Source organism: Protomyctophum bolini, assembly GCF_963924005.1.
Source record: "Protomyctophum bolini genome assembly, chromosome: 6".
In the NCBI taxonomy this organism is placed as follows: Eukaryota; Metazoa; Chordata; class Actinopteri; order Myctophiformes; family Myctophidae; genus Protomyctophum; species Protomyctophum bolini.
Genome location: NC_137867.1, coordinates 48896704 through 48911026, shown reverse-complemented (window position 1 = coordinate 48911026; position 14323 = coordinate 48896704). Strand labels below are relative to the sequence as shown.

At 43.2% G+C, this 14323-nt stretch overlaps 1 protein-coding gene across 1 annotated transcript in view; it reads left to right on the top strand.

Annotated features, from left to right (window-relative positions):
• Nucleotides 1-14323, top strand: part of tnfrsfa (tumor necrosis factor receptor superfamily, member a) — a 62592-nt gene that overhangs the window by 36050 nt on the left and 12219 nt on the right. The window contains exon 2 of the mRNA XM_080766396.1: nucleotides 2822-2999. Within this exon, the coding sequence (XP_080622522.1) occupies nucleotides 2822-2999 (178 nt within the window). The remainder of the gene's footprint in view (nucleotides 1-2821; nucleotides 3000-14323) is intronic.

Below are 14323 nucleotides of genomic sequence, written 5' to 3'. Positions count from 1 at the left end.
GTGTTATTTTGTGCAAAAGCTCCTTATTGGCTGTTTCCCCTACCATAAGCCCTCAATGAATTGCATTGAATTGAATGGGCTATGGGGTGTTGTGCTAATTCGCTTATTTCCATCGAAATAAGTAGTAAAGTGTGCCGCTTGGGATATTATTTACATTATGAAGAGAGGATATATACAAAAAAAATATTAATTTTGAGCGATGGAAATAAGCGAATTAGCACAACACCCCATAGCCCCCATTCAATTCAATGCAATTAATTTAGGGCTTATGGTAGGGGAAATAGCCAATAAGGAGCTTTTGCACAAATTCTATATCAGTGTTCAGTGTGTTAGTGTTAGTTACAGTGTTCAGTTGGTGCTCAAACAATTTCATATCAAGAACTCCCAAAAATGATCTGTAATTGGCCGCCGACCCCCATCTGAAAATATGATGTTCCAGGGACCTCCCCCCGCCCCCCCCCCCCCCCCCCCAGAAGCAAAGATTTGAGTTAAACGCGTTCGCTCTGAAAGAATATATATTCAAAGGTTCGCGCCACATTTTTTACGATTTTTCAAAAAATAGCAGATCTACAAGCTCGTAGCGACCTGCTATCATTTTTCAATAGCTATAAAGTATGACGTAATGCTTTTTTAAACACCAAAAATGTGGTTCCCGCCCAAAGACAGTGTTAATTGGGTCTCCGCTACAGATGTGCACAGATCAGATGGTTCTAATCAAGGCCTCAGATTATTGTCACAGATGTGCACAGATCAGATGGTTCTTATTAAGGCCTGATTGTTGTTACAGATGCACAGATCAGATGGTTCTAATTAAGGCCTGATTGTTGTTACAGATGTGCACAGATCAGATGGTTCTAATTAAGGCCTCAGATTATCGTTACAGATGTGCACAGATCAGATGGTTCTAATTAAGGCCTGATTATTGTCACAGATGTGCACAGATCAGATGGTTCTAATTAAGGCCTGATTATTGTCACAGATGTGAACAGATCAGATGGTTCTAATTAAGGCCTGATTATTGTTGTTTCTTATTTCATTCAAAAAAGAAATATACATGCATTGTGGTTATATATATATATATATATTGTTTTTTCTTTTTTCTTATTTGACTGTCTTACCTGAAGGTTTCAAAATAAAGATAATCAAATCAAATCAAAAATCAAACAGATGTGCACAGATCAGATGGTTCTAATCAAGGCCTCAGATTATCGTTACAGATGTGCACAGATCAGATGGTTCTAATTAAGGCCTCAGATTATCGTTACAGATGTGCACAGATCAGATGGTTCTAATTAAGGCCTGATTATTGTCACAGATGTGCACAGATCAGATGGTTCTAATTAAGGCCTGATTATTGTCACAGATGTGCACAGATCAGATGGTTCTAATTAAGGCCTGATTATTGTCACAGATGTGCACAGATCAGATGGTTCTAATTAAGGCCTGATTATTGTCACAGATGTGCACAGATCAGATGGTTCTAATTAAGGCCTGATTATTGTCACAGATGTGCACAGATCAGATGGTTCTAATTAAGGCCTGATTGTTGTCACAGATGTGCACAGATCAGATGGTTCTAATTAAGGCCTGATTATTGTCACACAAGGTTTCTGATGAGACTCTGCTCTCTCTGCTCGTCCACACACTGCTTAGACCCGTGACCCAGAAAATACTAAACAACTTACTAAAATACATCTTAGACATTCGTTTTTTTTTCTAATTTATCAAATGTATTTGATTTTCTTTTATTCGCTAATTGCTCCTGATGTGCCGGTTGGTGCCTTGCATGGTTGCCTCCCACATCTAGCTACTTCCGGGATAACATCCTTACCCAATAGTGAACAATAAAATGACCTTACCTTACCCAATAGTGAACAATAAAATGACCTTATCTTACCCAATAGTGAACAATAAAATGACCTTACCTTACCCAATAGTGAACAATAAAATTACCTTATCTTACCCAATAGTGAACAATAAAATGACCTTACCTTACCCAATAGTGAACAATAAAATGACCTTATCTTACCCAATAGTGAACAATAAAATGACCTTATCTTACCCAATAGTGAACAATAAAATTACCTTATCTTACCCAATAGTGAACAATAAAATTACCTTATCTTACCCAATAGTGAACAATAAAATGACCTTACCTTACCCAATAGTGAACAATAAAATGACCTTACCTTACCCAATAGTGAACAATAAAATGACCTTATGTTACCCAATAGTGAACAATAAAATGACCTTACCTTACCCAATAGTGAACAATAAAATGACCTTATCTTACCCAATAGTGAACAATAAAATGACCTTATCTTACCCAATAGTGAACAATAAAATGACCTTACCTTACCCAATAGTGAACAATAAAATGACCTTACCTTACCCAATAGTGAACAATAAAATGACCTTATCTTACCCAATAGTGAACAATAAAATGACCTTATCTTACCCAATAGTGAACAATAAAATGACCTTATCTTACCCAATAGTGAACAATAAAATGACCTTATCTTACCCAATAGTGAACAATAAAATGACCTTACCTTACCCAATAGTGAACAATAAAATGACCTTATCTTACCCAATAGTGAACAATAAAATGACCTTATCTTACCCAATAGTGAACAATAAAATGACCTTATCTTACCCAATAGTGAACAATAAAATGACCTTATCTTACCCAATAGTGAACAATAAAATGACCTTATCTTACCCAATAGTGAACACGACAAGCAACGCTAAGAGAAAATGATTTATGGTGCACTGATAATCTGACTAACGACGACATCATTCTCTCTCTCTGTCCAATCAGGTGATGGTGATGGTTCTGTCGGTGGGCGGGGCCGGGGGCGGGGCCGTGGGCGTGGTGGCGTCCCCCCAGTGGTCCGGCGAGGGCTACAGGAACCAATCACTGCTCAGGAGACACCGCGTGTGCGTCGAGAACCAGCAGTACACACACATGGACCTGTGCTGTACCAACTGCCAGGCTGGTGAGGCACACACACACACACACACCCACATGCACGCACGCACACACGCACGCACACGCACGCACACACACACATGCACGCGCACGCATGCACACACGCACGCACGCACACGCACACACATGCACGCGCATGCACGCACGCGCAACCATAACCATAAGTTGCGTTGAATGGGAATTGAATGGGGCTATGGGGTTTGTGTTCATTCGCTTTTTCCATCGAAATAAGTAGTAAAGTGTGCCGCTTGGGATATTATTTACATTATGAAGAGAGGATATATATATATATATATATATATTTTTTTTTTTTTTTTTTTTTTTTGAGCGATAGAAATAAGCGAATTAGCAAAACACCCCATAGCCCCATTCAATTCACATTCACTTCAATGCAATTCATTGAGGGCCTATGGTAGGGGAAATAGCCAATAAGGAGTTTTTGCACAAAATAACACCTGGACCTCTTTGGTGGGGACGTAACAACTACACAGAAAGGTAAGAAAGCCTTCTAGTATGGAATTCTCCTTTAACGCATCTGTGTTACCAACTTACCTTAGTTTTTAACCACGTTATCCATTTTTTAAAACATTACCTTTTGAAAAAGAATACGTTTTCTTTTTTAATAAGTTTAATTAAGCAAGAGAGGGGGTGGTTTAACGTCACTAATGCAGGATCAAACCCGGAACAACAGATACAACAGTTAAAACTATTTTTTTTAATGACACATGTAGTCACTACAACCACAAATGTCCCAAGAAACTAGCTATAGCCTAGCCACCCAGTCTGCTAGCGCTCTGGGAGAACAGAAACTAGCTATAGCCTAGCCACCCAGTCTGCTAGCGCTCTGGGAGAACAGAAACTAGCTATAGCCTAGCCACCCAGTCTGCTAGCGCTCTGGGAGAAGAGAAACTAGCTATAGCCTAGCCACCCAGTCTGCTAGCGCTCTGGGAGAACAGAAACTAGCTATAGCCTAGCCACCCAGTCTGCTAGCGCTCTGGGAGAAGAGAAACTAGCTATAGCCTAGCCACCCAGTCTGCTAGCGCTCTGGGAGAACAGAAACTAGCTATAGCCTAGCCACCCAGTCTGCTAGCGCTCTGGGAGAAGAGAAACTAGCTATAGCCTAGCCACCCAGTCTGCTAGCGCTCTGGGAGAACAGAAACTAGCTATAGCCTAGCCACCCAGTCTGCTAGCGCTCTGGGAGAACAGAAACTAGCTATAGCCTAGCCACCCAGTCTGCTAGCGCTCTGGGAGAACAGAAACTAGCTATAGCCTAGCCACCCAGTCTGCTAGCGCTCTGGGAGAACAGAAATTAGCTATAGCCTATAGCCACCCAGTCTGCTAGCGCTCTGGGAGAACAGAAACTAGCTATAGCCTAGCCACCCAGTCTGCTAGCGCTCTGGGAGAACAGAAACTAGCTATAGCCTATAGCCACCCAGTCTGCTAGCGCTCTGGGAGAACAGAGCGGCTGGATTCTTTGTTTTGATTAGGTGTGGTATAGTGGTGCTCGTTTGAACCACGGCTAGAAGGCTGTTTCAACCAATCAGATTGCTTCCTCGAAACGTTGTATAATTATTGACCCGTTTTTTTTGGGGGGTTTTTTACGCGCGGTCGTGACGCAGAGTGTCGTCTTCAGGAGTAATGGCCAAACTCCTGTCATGTAAAAACAAAAAACCTTCCTGAGGACTTCTGTGTGATTGTTGTGTAACTGAGTCAAGATGACAGCCATGACGTCAGTGGTGTTTGATCATTCTGTCTTCATTCTGCTACTTCAACTCTCATTTATACTAACATTATTTTATTCTTTTATCCCACGATGTTTTGTAACTCACTTATTTTTGTTTCACCCAGTGTCAATTATTATCTAATGTAATCCTGGACTCTCCACTTACCTCTGCCAACCTGGGGGGGGGGGGGCAGCGGACTGACCTCATGCTTCTTTCTATGCATGAGGAGTCCAAGCCGCTTCTTTACACCTGACAGGGTGGGGGAGGGGGGGGGGGGTTCCCGGTTGGACGTAGCTCGTGGAAGGAACAAGTCATTCCAACCAGTTCCCCTCCATCAGGCGCCCCGGCTGTCCAGGGGGAGGCAGTATAGAGACAAGGATTACTGCATGTTTTTTTACCCTAGGGGACACGGGGATAAAATGTGAGGGTACCTACCCTAGGGGACACGGGGAGAACATGTGAGGGTACCTACCCTAGGGGACACAGGGAGAACATGTGAGGGTACCTACCCTAGGGGACACGGGGAGAACATGTGAGGGTACCTACCCTAGGGGACACGGGGAGAACATGTGAGGGTACCTACCCTAGGGGACACGGGGAGAACATGTGAGGGTACCTACCCTATAGGGGACACGGGGAGAACATGTGAGGGTACCTACCCTAGGGGACACGGGGAGAACATTTTCCAAAACTCATTTGTTGGGAAAAAGATCATTGAATGTGAAATAGTCTCCTAGTCCCTGATTATAATACGACCCTGTTGTTTTTAGGATGGTTCCATTGGGGGGGGGGGGGTCTTATATTCAGGCCAATCGGGTAGTTAATATTACAAACAGTACTTCATATCTGACCTCTTAACCCATTCTGACCTGAGATCAGATTCTAAAAATGTTCTTCTACATCCTGACAGTTTTCTGAAAAAGCCCATGTTTCTCTATGTCAGTCGTTCTTCCATTTTTTTTCAAAGACAGCAGACCTACAAGCTCGTAGCGCGCCACTCGGTTTGCGGGCTAATGTGAGGCATGGAGAACCACATGGGCGCGGAGCGGGCTAATGTGAGGCATGCGGCGCAAACTGACTGTGGAAATAATTAGAGCCATCATGCATGCACACACGCACACACACACACACACACGCACACGCACAGCCACACGCACACGCACACACACACGGCCACACGCACACGCACACGCACACACACACGCACACACACACACACACACACACCCGCCCCCAGGTCAAAGGTCAGCGTATCTTTCCCATGACTGCCGTTCACAACACCATGACCTGTGGTGGGGGTCCGGAGCCCACTGGTGGCCGGCGAGGGTACTGCCAGATTATATTATGGTAAAACAGGGGTCTTTGAGGGAGTTCCAGGGGGTCCGCGGGGACCCCCCAGGGGTCCTTGAGGGAGTTCCAGGGGGTCCGCAGCTATAGTTAGGAACCTTATGGGTCTGTAACTCTTCAGTGTACAAATGGACCCTGACGGGTCCATTTGGTGCCATTGTGAACACTGTCAGAGTTAAATTAACATTGATTTTACAATATAAATTGGGGGTCCCAGAGATGGAAATCCCTGGCATTGTCTCTTCAAATGGGGGTCCAAATAGAGTCCATTTGGGGGTCCTTGCCTTGGAAAAGTTTGGGATCCACTGAGATAAAATACTTTGCCTTTTTTTCTCCTTTTCTTTTAATACCGTACTTTGAGAAACATTTTTTGTATTGTTCAAAAATAGCCGATCTACAAGCTCACAATGTGTCTGTGTAGATCTACAAGCTCACAATGTGTCTGTGTAGATCTACAAGCTCACAATGTGTCTGTGTAGATCTACAAGCTCACAATGTGTCTGTGTAGATCTACAAGCTCACAATGTGTCTGTGTAGATCTACAAGCTCACAATGTGTCTGTGTAGATCTACAAGCTCACAATGTGTCTGTGTAGATCTACAAGCTCACAATGTGTCTGTGTAGATCTACAAGCTCACAATGTGTCTGTGTAGATCTACAAGCTCACAATGTGTCTGTGTAGATCTACAAGCTCACAATGTGTCTGTGTAGATCTACAAGCTCACAATGTGTCTGTGTAGATCTACAAGCTCACAATGTGTCTGTGTAGATCTACAATCTCACAATGTGTCTGTGTAGATCTACAAGCTCACAATGTGTCTGTGTAGATCTACAAGCTCACAATGTGTCTGTGTAGATCTACAAGCTCACAATGTGTCTGTGTAGATCTACAAGCTCACAATGTGTCTGTGTAGATCTACAAGCTCACAATGTGTCTGTGTAGATCTACAAGCTCACAATGTGTCTGTGTAGATCTACAAGCTCACAATGTGTAGATCTACAAGCTCACAATGTGTCTGTGTAGATCTACAAGCTCACAATGTGTCTGTGTAGATCTACAAGCTCACAATGTGTCTGTGTAGATCTACAAGCTCACAATGTGTCTGTGTAGATCTACAAGCTCACAATGTGTCTGTGTAGATCTACAAGCTCACAATGTGTCTGTGTAGATCTACAAGCTCACAATGTGTCTGTGTAGATCTACAAGCTCACAATGTGTCTGTGTAGATCTACAAGCTCACAATGTGTCTGTGTAGATCTACAAGCTCACAATGTGTAGATCTACAAGCTCACAATGTGTAGATCTACAAGCTCACAATGTGTCTGTGTAGATCTACAAGCTCACAATGTGTCTGTGTAGATCTACAAGCTCACAATGTGTCTGTGTAGATCTACAAGCTCACAATGTGTCTGTGTAGATCTACAAGCTCACAATGTGTCTGTGTAGATCTACAAGCTCACAATGTGTCTGTGTAGATCTACAAGCTCACAATGTGTCTGTGTAGATCTACAAGCTCACAATGTGTCTGTGTAGATCTACAAGCTCACAATGTGTCTGTGTAGATCTACAAGCTCACAATGTGTCTGTGTAGATCTACAAGCTCACAATGTGTCTGTGTAGATCTACAAGCTCACAATGTGTCTGTGTAGATCTACAAGCTCACAATGTGTCTGTGTAGATCTACAAGCTCACAATGTGTCTGTGTAGATCTACAAGCTCACAATGTGTCTGTGTAGATCTACAAGCTCACAATGTGTCTGTGTAGATCTACAAGCTCACAATGTGTCTGTGTAGATCTACAAGCTCACAATGTGTCTGTGTAGATCTACAAGCTCACAATGTGTCTGTGTAGATCGGCTAGTTGAATTCTTTTTAAATATTTTTCTTAAAAAAATAATAATATAGTAGTAGTAGTAATATAATAGTTTAACCCATTTAGACCTGAGGACGATTCTACAAATGTCAAACATGTCATATTTCACGTCAAGGACCCCCAGAATCTTCTGTTTTTGACCGCCGACCCCCATCTGAAAATATGTTGTTCCAGTAATAAATATAAATAAATAAATATCAGATCTACAAGCTCGTAGCGCGGCACTCGGTGCCGCGCTACGAGCTTGTAGGTCTGCTTTTTTTCAATAGCTAAAAGTATAAGATAATGCTTAAAACACCAAAAGGGTACGAAATAAGGGTAATTACTAATTACTTAACGTTCGTCCTACTTATTACTTACGTAATTCATATAAGGGTACGACCTACAAACATACAAGCTCTTTGTCCGTCGGCCGTTCACCGCACTTCAGTATGCAGGGCTGTAATTGGTTGATGTAGTTAAGTGTGTGTGTGTGTGTGTGTGTGTGTGTGTGTCATTGCCATCGGACTAAACGTGTGCACGTGGCGGTGTGTACGCTATATAAATGCACCATTTACAGTCACAAAGGTGCACGCACATGCACACACACACGCATGTGCCGATGAGACATTCTGGCCGATATCGATATCCGATATAATGAATTGCTGTTATGGCGGTTACTGTAACAGGGTGTCTGCACCCTATACAGGCTATATAGGCAAGTCAGATTTAACTTAAATACCTTTATATTTAATATTGTGAGCTTGTAGATCTGTCCAAGCTGTTACTTTGGGCTTGTTTATCTGTAGAGACGGACCGATTGACCCATTCTGACCTGAGATCAGATTCTAAACATGTTCTTCTACATCCTGACAGTTTACCATTCTGACCTGAGATCAGATTCTAAACATGTTCTTCTACATCCTGACAGTTTTCCATTCTGACCTGAGATCAGATTCTAAACATGTTCTTCTACATCCTGACAGTTTACCATTCTGACCTGAGATCAGAGTCTAAACATGTTCTTCTACATCCTGACAGTTTACCATTCTGACCTGAGATCAGATTCTAATAATAATAATAATAAACTTTATTTGTATAGCACCTTTCATACATAAATGTAGCGCAAAGTGCTTCACAGGGCAAAAATAGAATACAATAAAAATAAGTAGTTAAAATGATAAAACAATGGCAAAGAACAAAATTGAATATAAGAACATAAAATAAATAAAAACAAATAAAAACAAATAAAATAATAATAAAAACACCACATGCAGCAAATCAGTCAGGGCAGGGTGGGAACGTGCAAATTAAAACTCAATTAAAAGCAATGTTGTAGAAGTGGGTCTTGAGCTGAGCTTTAAAAATGTCTACAGAGGCTGCCTGACGAAGGTACAGTGGGAGTTTGTTCCATGCCGACGGCCCATAGAAGCAAAAAGCTGCTTCCCCGTATTTTTTAGTTGCCATTTTTTTCGGCAGCGCGAGCAGGCCAGCAGTGGAAGACCTTAGGGGGCGGTTTGGGACATATTTAGGCAGGCAGTCATTTAGGTAGGAAGGTGCGAGGCCATTGAGAGCTTTATAGACAAGTAAAAGAATTTTAAAATCAATCCTAAAAACAACCGGAAGCCAGTGCAGTGATGCCAAAACTGGAGTAATATGTTCTCTCATCTTAGTTCTAGTTAAAACTCTGGCTGCTGCATTTTGGACGAGTTGTAATCTGTCAGTTGTTTTCTTAGGCAATCCTGAATAAAGTGCATTGCAGTAGTCAAGCCGAGAGAAAACGAAGGCGTGGATTAGCGTTTTTGCATCGTCCAAGGACAGATAGGCTCTGATTCGTGCAATATTTCTAAGGTGAAAAAAGGCAATCTTGGTAACATGATTAATGTGAGAATTAAAATTCAATTCAGAATCAATAATAACCCCCAGGTTCTTTACTGTACTGTTACTTTCTACAGTCAGGTTACCAAGTCTGCTTATTATTGATTGTTTCTGCTCACTAGAACCGATGATGAGAACTTCTGTCTTATCCTCATTTAGCTTGAGAAAGTTCTCACTCATCCAACATTTAATGCTAGACAAACAGGTCAACAGCGGGTCTAGAGCACAGGGATCATCTGGAGCAACAGAAAGATAAAGTTGGGTATCATCAGCATAGAAATGAAAATTGACTCCGTGATTGGTAATGAGTTCGCCCAATGGCAGTATGTACAAGGAAAAAAGCAAGGGGCCAAGAATCGAGCCCTGTGGAATTCCAGAGCTGATGTCGTGGTTGTCTGAGTCAAACTCGGCTAGATTGACAAAGTAACTTCTGTTTGATAGGTAGGAGGAAAACCAGGACAGGGCCGTACCAGACAGGCCTATCCAGTGCTCCAGACGCTGTATTAAAATTGAATGATCAATCGTGTCAAATGCAGCCGTTAGATCTAGAAGTAAGAGAACAGATACATGTTTCTTGTCGGCAGACACCCTAAGATCGTTCATTACTTTTACAAGTGCTGTTTCTGTGCTATGGCCTTTCCTAAAGCCAGATTGGAATTTGTTGTGCACATTATTATTCTGTAGAAATACATCCAATTGATGAAAGATGCATTTTTCCAAAACCTTGCCCAGAAAGGGTAGATTTGAAATGGGTCGATAGTTACCCAAAACGGAGGGATCAAGATTGTGTTTCTTGAGTAGGGGCCTAACTACAGCAGTCTTCAGTGAGTCTGGGAAGACACCTGATTGTAGAGAGCTGTTTACAATTTTTAGTATATCTCCAATCACACTGTCCAAGACCTCTTTGAGAAAGGTGGTGGGAATTGTATCCAATGAACAGGAGGATGATGTCATCTGTGATATGGTTTTGCGGAGTTCGTCTTCATCAATTTCGCAGAACGTTAATAGGCTCCCCCTGGGGAGATCTACCCTGGGACCATTAGCTGCTGTTTGAAGGTTTGTGCTAGCAGCAGCACCATTCATAATATCGGCTCTAATGTTAAATATTTTGTTATCAAAAAAGCATGCAAACTCATTACACTTAGCTTTAGAGGCCGGGAATGACTGCTTGTAGGACTGGGGGGGGTTTATAAGTCGTTCAATGGTAGAGAAAAGGACTCTGGCATTTTTCTTGTTCTCATTTATAATGCCAGAGAAATATGCCTGCCTTGCTAGACGCAGGGCTTTGTTATAGGCGGCTGTTGATTTTTTAAGAATTTCTAGTTTGCTGGTGAGTTTGTTTTTTCTCCAGGCTCGCTCGGCTCTACGACACTCTTGCTTCAGTGAGCGGGTATGCTCATTTATCCAAGGTGTTATTCTGGTGTTATGTTTCTTTTTTGTTTTAAAAGGAGCCACTATATCGAGAGCTGACTCTAGTTTAAGATTGAAAATTTGAACCATATCATTCACTGGGGGGGTATCGGGCAGGGGGGGGCCCAGATGACGAGAGAACTCATCGGCTGCAGAAGGGCTAAAAAAACGCTTTTTTATAGTATATTCAGTGATGTTTTTCTCTAGTTCAGTGACAGTCATATTAAAACACAGCAAGTAGTGGTCTGATAGCTCAGGCCTTTCAATAGTCCTTTCCACAATGATGTTCAGCCCTTTAGAAATTACCAGGTCCAGAGTGTGCCCATGTTTATGAGTAGGCCCAACAACATGTTGGATAAACTCAAAGGAGTGCAATAACTCTAGGAAGCCCATAGCCACAGTATCTGTAACATCATCCAGATGAAGATTAAGATCGCCAGAGATAAGAGTTCTATCATAGTTAGTGGAGCAGATAGATAAAAGTTCTGATATTTCTGTTAGAAATATTGCTTTACTGCATTTTGGCGGGCGATAAATGCTAATCATTGGCATAGAGGATTGACCAAGTAGTATAGTGGCCTGGTATTCAAAGGATTTATAGCTGCCAAGGGTCAGAGCCTTGAATTTTAGCGTGTCTGAAAAAATTATTGCCAGTCCACCTCCTTTCTTTGCCAGTCCACCTCCTTTCTTAGCCTTGCGAACAGAGTGAATGAAACTGTAATCTAAGGGGCAAGCTGCTGCTAATAGTATAGCTCCGTCGGAGCCAAGCCATGTCTCTGTTAGAAAGATGATATCAAGTTTTTCTTTTATAATGATATCATTAACTGAGGAGAGCTTGTTAGTTATTGATCTTATGTTAAATAGGGCAAGGTTTAGCTGGACTGGTGGTGACAGATTTACTGTGGTGGGGGCCATTGGGATGGATAATAAGTTTGAGTTTATAGATCTGGGGGGCCCATGCTGGTGGGATGAAATGAGTGGTGTGATATTGCTGAGGCTTGCTCCTACAGGCTTGCTGTTAACTGGTGATGCATCTATGACTGGTGTTAATCTATGGGAAATAATAACAGGAATGGAAAATGTGTGGGCTATGTGACTAGGTGCAGGGTTTAACTGATGTCATACAGAGAGGTGCTGCGTGATGTTTTTTGCCAGGATTTTAATACCTTTGTGATTCGGGTGTATTTGGTCACGATATAGTGATGGGGATTTCCAAAAGTCATCAAAGTTATTGATATAGCCAAGCCCGCAGGCATGGCAGAAATTACGCAGCCAATTGTCTGCGCCCATGATGCGGCTAAAGTTTTCGGGACCACGGAGGAGGGTGGGAATTAGTCCAAGGAAGATGCAGGTTTTATTTAATGAATTGATAACACCTACTAGGGACTCGTAGTCGGACCACATCTGGAAGGATTGCTGCCGTCTGATGTCATTTGTGCCTATATGGATAATTACTGTGTGAATGGAGGAGTGACGTTTGAGAATGACAGGAATGTGAGGGATCAAATCAATTATTTTCGCACCGGAGAAGGAAAAAGTAACACAATGGGGCACAGAAAGTCCACGAACAATGGAATCACCCAAAATTAAATATTCCAATGGAGGGGTACGGGGGCAGTTGCTGTTATTAGCTGAGATTGATGCAGCAGATCTAGTGTGCAATGACAGCGGGGGGGACACGGCAGGATCTGATGAGAGGGGGGGAGGGGGTGCTCGACTGGGAGCGGTGGGCACTGCTCCTCGTGCTGGGTGAATGATTGAGAGGGACTGGGAGATATCTGGCCTGTGCACACTGGGTGAGAGTCGTCGGGGCCGCTTTCCAACACGAGTCACACGACCACCATTGTCTCTGTGGATGGGAGTGGAGGTGGAGCCAGGTGAAGAGCCCGAGGAGGAGTCCGGTCCCGCGCGCTTCAACGGCCGGGGTAGCAGCGAGTCCGGGTGCCGAGGATTCCTGGGGGAGTTTGCCAATGACTCCTGTAATGGTGCGAATGAGTTTGAGCACGGGAAAATGTCGGCCATGCTACATGCCTCCGACCCAGACGGGTCGAAAAGAGGAAACGCCAGCCTCGGATGTTTTCCTTTCATCACGGAGGCCCAGGAGTCAGCGCATACGGGCCGCGGTTTGTGCTTACCGGCGTGCGAAGCACTGCTCCCCGGCATGGTAGCAGCCGTGGCAGACATCCCGGGTACAGCGCCGGCACCCGGGGGATCCAAGGATTTTAAGCGGCCCTGGAGGAATGATTGCCGCTGGATTAGGTCTTTAACCAGGCTCGATATGGATCGGAGCTCACTTTTGATGGCGGATAATTCCTCTGTCATGACAGGCATTTTGATGGAAGTGGTGAGTACTACTGACTGTCCACTATAACCACCAACAGACTGTTGAGATGGTAGCATCTAGGCTCAAAAAACGAGCCAGCTAAACAAGCCACCAAACTAGCTGGCACCAAGGCTACAAACAAACCTCCGCCAGCTAGCAGGCAGCAACAACACAGTCTGATACTTGCGTAAAATTGAGTGATCAGCAGTGCCGATCGCTGGGATTGCAGGGTTAGTAAAAAGATGTAGGTCACCAGGCTAAAATCCAGAAGTTTGGTATAAAATAGATGAGTGGAAACTGTTAAAAAACGTAGTAGCAAGCGCGTCGAGATGAGCGACAAACAGCGTCCAAGTGACAGCACTATCTAAACATGTTCTTCTACATCCTGACAGTTTTCCATTCTGACCTGAGATCAGATTCTAAACATGTTCTTCTACATCCTGACAGTTTTCTGAAAAAGCTATGTTTCTGTGTCAGTCGTTCTTTGATTTTTCAAAAATAGCAGATCTACAAGCTCATAGCGCGCCACTCGGTGGCGCGCTATGAGCTTGTAGATCTGCTGTTTTTCAATAGCTAAAGCATAAAATAGCACCAAAAAGGGGTTTCCCGTCCAAAATGGGTTAATTAATCGGTCTGATTGATTAATCGAACGATCGGTGCCGATTTAATCTAAAAAAGAAACTCAAATCGGCCGATGTGTGGAGTTCACATGTTCTCCCCGTGTCCCCTAGGGTAGGTACCCTCACATGTTCTCCCCGTGTCCCCTAGGGTAGGTACCCTCACATGTTCTCCCCGT